The sequence below is a fragment of the Gossypium raimondii genome, chromosome 12 (assembly GCF_025698545.1).
Source record: "Gossypium raimondii isolate GPD5lz chromosome 12, ASM2569854v1, whole genome shotgun sequence".
Classification (NCBI taxonomy): Eukaryota; Viridiplantae; Streptophyta; class Magnoliopsida; order Malvales; family Malvaceae; genus Gossypium; species Gossypium raimondii.
Genome location: NC_068576.1, coordinates 54,271,582 through 54,281,093, shown reverse-complemented (window position 1 = coordinate 54,281,093; position 9,512 = coordinate 54,271,582). Strand labels below are relative to the sequence as shown.

The following is a 9,512-nucleotide window of genomic DNA, read 5'->3' as shown; positions in this document are numbered from 1 at the left end:
TTTTATGATTTTGGAAAAGAAATATTTGCAAATGTAAAAACTTTCATGACATATATTAAATAATAAATATTAACTTTATTTCAATTTCACAATTGGTACAATAAGAAACCAATTAGGTTTGGTGTCTATAAATATGTAGGTGAGTTGAACATCTTAAATCATGTATAGACTATTTGTGGTGATTCATTATAGGACCCAAAATACACTCTACATTAATATAATAAAACTTGAAAAATACTTTTAACCCAACCCACCTAAGGTGTATATTTTCCCCACATGATAAAAAGCGTAAGGGCAGAGCAATGACACGGAATATGGTTTGAAATTTCTCTGGTCCAACTCCTCTATTGAGCTTCAAAGCTGACTGTCTTCATACCCTTTCTCTATTCTTAGGGTTAATCATTCGCAACATAAAAGGACAAATAAGGGACAAGCAACATTGGGTCCAGTTTTGAAGGAAGAATTGGTCAGAGTTTGGAGTCTGGACCTCCCTTTTCCCAGTGTTCCTAAACTATACATGACCAAAGACTCACCCCTTTTGGTCTTTGCTGAATAACTCGTTTTCTTTTCAGTCAAACTTTCCAACTTTCTACAATTTCACAACACTTTTAACCCCCCCCCAACCCCCTTTTTTCAAGCTTAATTAAAACCCTCCTTTATAAGACCCCAAGTTTTCAATTTCTTCTTCAAAAAACCACAAACCTTTCGCTCTCCTACTCTTTTCCTTTGGTTAAGTTGAGCAAAAAGAAACAAGTTTTGGGGTTACATAATCAACTTTTTGTTCAGGCCAAGTTCCATGGTTGTTTCTTCTTGCTCTTCACCAGTCAGATTATTTCAGTCCCTTTGGCTGCTTTTGTTTGTGTTCCTTAAGGGAAAGCTTTTGCTTCTTGGTAACCAAATTTACCCGGTTTAGAAGTATTATGAATTAGTACTTCCACGTGTCAAACAAAGATATCCCTCTGCATTTTCCTGCAATATACCTTGCTGTTGGAACTGTAAAATAGAAGAATAAAATAAGGAAAAAATGGAGCATAGAGGGAACCGGGAGCAGGGGACATTGATCAGTGAGTTGATTCAAGGGATGGAGTTAGCGAAACAGCTAAGGGTGCATTTGGATACAGCATCTTCTGCTGAATCAATGGACTTGTTAGTACAGAAAATTCTGTCTTCCTATGAGAAAGCTCTTCTGATTTTGCAATTCAGTAGGCCTATGTCTATGGGACAGCCACAACAGAATGTGGGTGCAACATCCGGTGTGCCAGAGTCTCCTCTATCCATCAATGGCAGCCCTCGGAGTGATGATTTAGATAAGGATAACCAGGATACTAGAGATGTCTCAAAGAAGAGGTGAATTTTGTAAGCTGAAAGTTATATAATTCATGTATGTTATTGCAAATTCATGAAGTTGATCAGATGCTAATGATTCCTTCTTTTTCGGGATCGGGTTTTTGCAGAAAGATGTTGCCGAGATGGACGGATCATGTGAGAGTAACTTCCGAAAATCTGCTGGAAGGAACTCATGATGATGGCTACAGTTGGAGAAAATATGGGCAAAAAGACATCCTGGGAGCCAAATATCCTAGGTGACAAGTCTTTTTCATTTCCTAATCATTAGCTAAACATTATCTTCACTTTCTAGTTAGTAAAAATCGTAATGAGAGATTATATACTGTTGCAGAAGCTATTATCGATGCACGTACCGGCACACGCAGGACTGCTGGGCCACAAAGCAAGTACAGAGATCAGATGAAGATCCCACCATCTTTGAGATCACTTACAGGGGAACTCACACATGTGTCCATGGAAACCAGCCCGTTCCACCACCAGCATCACCAGAAAAACAAGAATATAAATTGACCAACCTTAATACTAACAATAACCAACAACTGCAATCACAAGATATCCTCTCAAATCTTCGAAAAGGCCTAACGGTCAATACCGAGATGGCAACTTCTTTCTCATTTCCTTCGACATCATTCGGGTGGCTTAAGACCGAAAACCATAGTTTTTCACCTTCAGGAGTACTCGATAACAACAATATCTTAAACAGCTTTTCTTCCCCTTTCACGTCTCCTGCTACGCCTGAATTAAACTACTTTTCAGCTTCACAACCTCAGATGAACAGCGTCGGAGGGATGCTTAGCACACAAAACTCTGAACCTGATCTCAAGGAGTTGATTTCAGCCAACACTTCAGCCACCAACTCTCCAATTATAGACTTGGATTTCTCACTCGATCAACTTGAGTTAGATCCAAATTTCCAATTCGATGCCCAAGGATTTTTCTCCTCCTAATTCTTTTTTTTAGAATTGAAATAAAAAGAGTAAAAGGTAGATGTAGAACTCGGGTTCCACTGATCAGATTAGCTGATAGCATCTGCTCATTCTAGCTTTGTTTTTTAGCCAAAGTGCAATTTGTGCAATGGATAAGTCTCTTCCAATTTATTGTTGTTTGTAAGGCATCTCCAGTGATAAAAAGTTTTGGCATTTGTTCTAATCACAGTTGCAATAATATTTGTGTGCAGATTTTACCTAAAAGGTAATATTGGTTTATGTAAACCTTCTTGCGAAAACATAAATAATGTAAATGTAATTCAACACTTACAGCAACTTCATTTGCAAGTTCCATTTTTTACCTTTGCTGTCTTAACCACAAGGATAGAATCACAATTTGGCATCCATAAGCAACAGTAAATAATTGCTTACAACTTACCATAAATTCCAGCTGGGACTCTTGGTGGTAGACGCGAAGCCAGCCAAAGATAGACACGGAGGAAAATTAGCAGAATTGAAACAAAGGCAACAATAGCAAAATCAAATTGCAAAAGAAAAGCATCTAAAAGTAATAAAACTTGTACAACACTAAATTGAATGAAGACAAATTTGGTTTGTTCTATAACCCTATGCCAATCTCATTTCTTTTCTGTTTGCTTTGGGCAGGATTGTGTAGCTCATTTCTACTTGCAGCTAAATAGATATGTGAAATGTGACAACAACGATCAGTGATGATACAACAATGAGGTGCTCCATTGTCACAACTCGCAATATGCATATTTGCACTAAGCTATGGAAGCCATTAATTCAGTCTTAAAAAGTGTAGCATATGATTATCCAAAAAAAGAAAAAGGTAGCACAGACTATGAGAATAACAGCAACTAACTTCCAATATCTAACATATCAAATACACAATTCGATAAAACAAAGAAGGGTGTATAATATATGTTAAAATAATGGTGCATCCCAACATAGGTGCATTTATCAACAAATCTCAGCTTGATTTACTTGGGTTTGGTTGGTGATTATGCAAGAAAGAAGAAGAACCCAGAAATGTTAGAGGGACAGGATATTTGGGTAGGTTAGAGTTAGAGGAGGCTGTACACAAGGGAGATTTATCGAGGATTCAGTTTCAGTGCTGCCTCCTCCTTTGGGAGCTTGGATCTCCCTTCTGGTTGATAAATAATATTAGTACTAATAGTTTGGATTATCTTTTGGATTTCGGATTTGGGCTTTAGTGCTACAATTCAGTTATGATGTGTTATGAACTGGGCTGATTGCAGTGGGCCTCACCCTTATATAATCCCAATGAAATGAAGAATCCATATATGTTTAAATTGGACGGTCCGTTGTAGGATTTTTCGTTGAAGATGGTGCAGACAAAAGGAAAGAAATTTTTTTTATAGAATACGTAAATATATAAATATTAAGGTTAAAAGTTGCTATTATGTTAATTTTAAAAACTAACACCATTAGCTGGTTGATGATCAAAAAAGATAATTAAGTAATTAAATAGTCATTTTATAACTTTTCATAATTAAATGATAACAATATTACTAATAATTAAGTGACTACTAATTAATTTCCCCTTAATTTCGATGCTTTGCGGTGCAAGATTCTTCAAAAGTCACCCAAATTTGGCCTTTCATAATGTACAAAAGCGCATTTAAGCACACTAAAATTCATGTTTCTCTAATTATTGTAATAACAACATTGTCAATTAAGCAGGTGATTTGGTAATTTATTTTTCTTCTTTCATCCTTGTCTTCTTCTTTTTTGCTCAATTTTTTTGTGTAATTATATCTAATTTATGGTTCATATTTGAAGTTAATGATTATTTTTAAGTTTTGAATTTACATCATGTTATCAATGCACTATTAAATCTTCAATTTTATCATATACTTGGTTTAGTTTTTAATAATTTTAAAATATATATTTATTGTATAATTTTTTTTCACCGAGATGGTAGGAATGTGGTAGTCCAATAAACATTAATACAGTTTTTTATTATTCCTGTGTCCGTGACAAAATCTAATAAGTGATGGCTGCACCATATACGTATAAAACAACAAAACATCAGTAACAGAGGGAGCCCACAGCTGCAAGTCGCCTTCCACATTTTACACTATCATCCAATATTTTTCCCATGTCCTCCCTGTACTCAAACCCCATCTTCACCAGTTTGCTGCTGTCCCATGCGATACCTTCCTTTTCTTCCCCCATCAACCTGTACGTTCATTAAAACCAATTTCATATATGCATTTTCCTAATGAATTTTATATTTATTCACCAGACCCTTGTATTATACTGTCAAGTGTCAACGCTTAATAGTATAGAGATTACTGTATATTTATTACTTACTCTTCTGGTATCTGGTATTTTGGATAATTTTCTCGAAAATGGGTTGCGATTTGTCTGATGGTTGGATTAGCTGCGGCACAGATGAATCTGCCGGCCATGGTGGGTTTCTCCATGCAGAAGATATGGGCATCGCAAACGTCATCGATGTGAACTATAGGAACCGATCCCAGAAGCTGTTCCATGTATTGTAAGGCCACCAAAGTAGATGAGTTCCCAGTAAGCGGCGAAAACATGACGGCGACGCTTAAAGGCACGAATGAAAGCAGAGTCTCTCCTCCAACAAGCCCACAAGGAAGAGTCACAACTTCGAGCTTGTCGCCATTAACATTCGCTTCACCGTTATAGCTCAATGCCACTTTTTCCGCTAAGGTTTTCGATATAGTATACGTCTATAACCAAAAATTAATTAAAAGGAAAAGAAAGTCGATCAGAATTAATTCAAAGATAAAAGTTCTAAATTAGTAAAATATAAAATTAGTGACCCGCATATATTGAAGGCCATGGATTGATGCAACATCAACATTAGTCCAATACGATTCATCCACGCAAGATTTGACGTTGAATCCATCTTTCATTAATGGCGATACTGCCATAACCGAAGCCGTGTAGATAAGTCGTTTGACGCTTGGCGATTTGAGGCAGGACTCGGCGATGCTCCTCACACCTGAAACCGTTGCTTCAATGATTTCCTGCATATGTAAATCAACAAATCCATGATTATCTGCCGGCAGCTAAGCTAACTTGAAAAAAAGAAAGACTAAGAGAGACTAGTTATTAACCTGTGAGCTTTGAGTGTCGGCTGTTTGCTTTGCAGTAGCCACATGAAACACATATTCACACCCCTGAACTGCATGTTTGAACTCGTCGGGATTGTAGATATCAGCTTGGAATAAAACCAGTTTGGTGTGTGCGCCAGGCAGGGACTTCAAAAACCCAACTTTCGATTTATCATCTGCAGTTCAAATTATCATCAGAAATTTCATCAACTGTAAGAAGAAGCACATATATATACGCAGAGAGAACCTAAGTTTCGTAGGGTTGCATGGACAGTGTAGCCTTTATGGAGGAGCTTCTTAACAAGCCAAGAACCTAAATATCCAGAACCTCCAGTAACGCAGCAGACCTTGCTTGTTGCTTGCTTCTCCATGGCTGAGACCTGTGCTATAATTATAGAAGACGTGCAAAGGTGTTTAGATATAAAAAGAGCGGCCTAGGCGATAGGCATCACCAAATTCACTTGCTTTGAAATAATCATTTGTCCCCGCCGGCTGTCGATGTGAAATAGTCAACTAAAATCAATATATTACAAATAAAAGCTCACACTCTCTTCGACCGGCCGAATAAATACCATCGGAATCTTCAATTATGACTTTTTTTTCCTAATATATATTAAATTTGGCATAAAAAATTCCACTTTGTTGGACTTTGATGAGTTTTTGCATGACATTTGGCGGCACATATATATTTGTCACGTGTCCCCTTTTTTAGCTATGTTGTGTCAAATTTTTATCTAATTTTGTCTTCAAAGTCGTTATCAATCCTAAATCAACTTGCAAATCAATCCCTTTAAAATATTATTCTAGAAACTAAGAAAATCTATATAATTATTTTTTAAAAATTATAAATATAATTTAAATATTACTAAATTAATTTTTAAACCATTATCAGTTTTAAATGATTTCATAACTTTCATTCATTCATTTTTATTACCCTTATCAAATAAATAATTCTTACAAATTTTTATATATCAATGAAAATAAAATAAATGTTAAATTTAATGAATCTTCATAATATCACCCCAATATGCTATACTTATATAACTAAAAGTAAAATACTTCATTAATTCAATTCTTAAAAATATTATAATTTTTAAAATTATTTTTGAAATTTAAAATTTCAAGTTTAACAATAACTTTAAATATATAAAATGGATACTCAGTTTGAATATCTCAACAAGTAATTCAATTTTAGTACCGAATATAAATATTTAAAATGTTTGAATTAAAATAAAAATAAATTTGAGTAATCATTCTTGAATTATATTCATATCAGTTATAAATCAATATTGGATAATAAATCAAATACTCGAATATAAAATATATAAATCCTCAAAATAATAGTGTCAAATATTTAACTTTTTATTATACATTTAAAGACTATATGTATTTATATAAATAAAAGCATATATTGTCTAGGATTATTGTCTTAGGTTTAAATTGTTTGAATATCATAACCCTGTGGATAAATTTGAGATTTAATCACTATTTTTAATTTGACATTGTAATACCCTTAACCCGAATCTGTCACCAGAACAGGGTTACAAAGCATTACCAGACTTTACAAATTAAATACGGTCATTTCTCAACTTTTCAAAATTTTTCTTAGAAGCAGGGGACACATGCCCGTGTCTCTGCTCGTGTAAATGGAAATAGGCCATTATTAAACAAAATACCTATACATGCCACTATATCCAAAATCCAATCATTCGAACATACCGATATAACCAATGGATAGTGTGATATATCTCCGACAAGTTTCCAACCCAATCGAGCTTTTGATAATCTGTAGGATAAATAAAAACAAATATGTAAGCAATGAATGCTTAGTAGGAATTTAAATAACTCTAATACTTCATAATTGCTTTTGTCAGATACAATATGATCAATAAACACACTTCCTTCAGATCGATATCAATAATAATCTATAATTCTTTCAATTCAAACACATAAGTCTCTTACCATTTCTTTCCCGCGTTCAATCTAAACTGAGTATTAAATTCGATAATATATTTCCATTAACAATTCAATTTGGCTTTCATTAGTTAATATCATATACTATCACATTGAGCCATTATTTATCTCATGAATATTGAATATTTAGTTCATGTTTTCATTTCACATTTTCATATTCAATTCACATTTTCAAATTAGATTCCACAATCACGTTTCTTTCAATAGCTCAACTGTTTCATTTCGTTCTATTTAACTTTTCATTTAATTACCCTTATTAACAGACTCAGGCTTTGGCGGATACGTGGATTCCAACCAAACACACCAGTACGGCAAATTGTACCTTAACGATACACAGTACCTAAACAGTAATCAGTAACTATAGTAGTGATAGTAACAGTATTCAACACACAAAGTGTCGAATCTGTAACAGTACGGGAACAGTATTCAGCACACAAAGTGCCAAATCGGTAATAGTAACGGTAACAGTATTCGCCACACAAAGTGTCGAATCGATAACAGTAACAGTAATAGTATTCGACACACAAAGTGTCGATTCGGTAACAGTAACAGTAACAGTATTCGACACACAAAGTGTCAAATCGGTAATAGTAACATAACAGTAGTCGGCATATAAGTGCCTGATCAGTAAGCCGGAAAAAACCCATACTCTCCCATATCCTATGGCATGCCAACTATACCCGACTAGCCCGACTAGTTAATAGGGTATTTAATTCACTTTTCAGTACAATTTCCATCTTAGTTCAGTATCAATTATAATTTCTTATTTCAATCAGTTTCACAGTATTGCAGTAATTCATTACTTCAGTAATTTCACAGTTCAATGCAGTATACATAACAATATTCAGTAACTTCACAATTCAACTCAGTACTCAAAACAATATTCAGTATTCCATAATTCATTTCAGTATCAGTCTCAATTTCAATACCCAATCATAAATTTATCATTTTAATAAACACTTACCTTAAAATACTTACCACACATAATTAGTAAATTAAACACATAATAATGATAAAGTCCGAATTATAGTGATACAAATACATATTTCTTATTCAATTCAGTTTTCTAAATTCAGTTCAATACTAACACATATACATATATATTATTCATCACCAAATAACATTCACTTTAATCAAAATTGTATAGAATATAGTTCATACGAACTTATCAGGTTAATTTGCAGAAATACCAAGATACAGGGGCATTTTGGAAATTTTCTATTTCCCTCGATTTTCTGCTCGATCTTGATCTAAATTAAAATTTCATTCAATTTATTAACTTAAATAATAAAACAATTCATTTCATGCAATTTGGTCATTTTTGACATTTTTACAAAATTATCCTAAAAATTTATTTTATTCAATTTAGTCCCTGAACATATAACATGTAAATTAGCTATTTTAAAATAAACTCATATTAGCTGAATATTCACATATAATTTTCCTCCTCCTCTCCATTCCACATCCTTAATGTGTATAACACATCTAAACAACATTATCCATACTATCACTATTTTCCAGTATGTAAATTCAAGTTGTCTATCTGAGTCTGAGTCACTAATTTATTTATATCTCGAGCTACAGAGCTCCAAATTAAGATCCATTAATTTTCCATAAAACTAGACTCATACGTCTTCTTACCATAAAATTTTAAGAATTTTTGGTTCAGCCAATAAGTACAGTTTATTCTTTAAAGTTTTCCCTATTTCACTGTTCGACAGTTCCGACCTCTCTTCACTAAAAATTAATTATCTCATTGTACAGAATTCGAATGATATCCTTGTTTATTTATCTTGAAAATAGACTCATTAAGGATTTTAAACATATAAATTATAACCCATAATTATTTTTGTACAATTTTTAATGATTTTCCAAGTTAGAATAGGGTATTCCTAATCATTCTGACCCTGTCTCACCCAAATTCAAATATCTCATAATATAAAATTCGTTTGTATACACTGTTTCTTTTATGTGAAAATAGACTCATTCAGCTTTAATTTCATATATTATTCACCCTCTAATTCAATTTTCACCATTTTTATGATTTTCAAAGTCACACAACTGTTATTGTCTAAACTGTTTTGTTGCTAAATGTACTATTTCATAATTTTTCACTTTTCTCACTTTT

The 9,512-nt window shown here is 33.4% G+C and overlaps 2 protein-coding genes across 2 annotated transcripts; one reads left to right on the top strand and one right to left on the bottom strand.

The window, feature by feature from the left end:
- The first annotated feature begins 659 nt into the window (after window positions 1–659).
- On the top strand, window positions 660–2,609 carry LOC105765294 (probable WRKY transcription factor 53). The gene is made up of 3 exons (XM_012584304.2): window positions 660–1,347; window positions 1,455–1,583; window positions 1,679–2,609. The coding sequence occupies exons 1-3, from the start codon at window positions 1,025–1,027 to the stop codon at window positions 2,292–2,294; spliced, it is 1,068 nt and encodes a 355-aa protein (XP_012439758.1). The 5' UTR covers window positions 660–1,024; the 3' UTR covers window positions 2,295–2,609.
- A 1,633-nt stretch (window positions 2,610–4,242) lies between these two features.
- Window positions 4,243–5,957, bottom strand: LOC105762540 (putative anthocyanidin reductase). The gene is made up of 5 exons (XM_012580299.2): window positions 5,658–5,957; window positions 5,414–5,586; window positions 5,117–5,323; window positions 4,635–5,023; window positions 4,243–4,500 (listed from the first exon to the last, which is right to left on the bottom strand). Exons 1-5 carry the CDS (start codon window positions 5,779–5,781, stop codon window positions 4,350–4,352), a joined length of 1,044 nt encoding a protein of 347 aa, XP_012435753.1. The 5' UTR covers window positions 5,782–5,957; the 3' UTR covers window positions 4,243–4,349.
- Window positions 5,958–9,512: the final 3,555 nt, after the last annotated feature.

Bases quoted from the DNA above. Each gene is read 5' to 3' on its own strand.
- LOC105762540 (XM_012580299.2), bottom strand. From the start codon at position 5,781: ATGGAGAAGCAAGCAACAAGCAAGGTCTGCTGCGTTACTGGAGGTTCT. The intron at 5,324-5,413 runs GTTAATAACTAG...TTACATATGCAG, and splicing joins CCGACACTCAAAGCTCACAG to GAAATCATTGAAGCAACGGT. The intron at 4,501-4,634 runs GTAAGTAATAAA...ATGAACGTACAG, and splicing joins AAATACCAGATACCAGAAGA to GTTGATGGGGGAAGAAAAGG.
- LOC105765294 (XM_012584304.2), top strand. From the start codon at position 1,025: ATGGAGCATAGAGGGAACCGGGAGCAGGGGACATTGATCAGTGAGTTG. The intron at 1,348-1,454 runs GTGAATTTTGTA...GGGTTTTTGCAG, and splicing joins AGAGATGTCTCAAAGAAGAG to AAAGATGTTGCCGAGATGGA. The intron at 1,584-1,678 runs GTGACAAGTCTT...ATACTGTTGCAG, and splicing joins CTGGGAGCCAAATATCCTAG to AAGCTATTATCGATGCACGT.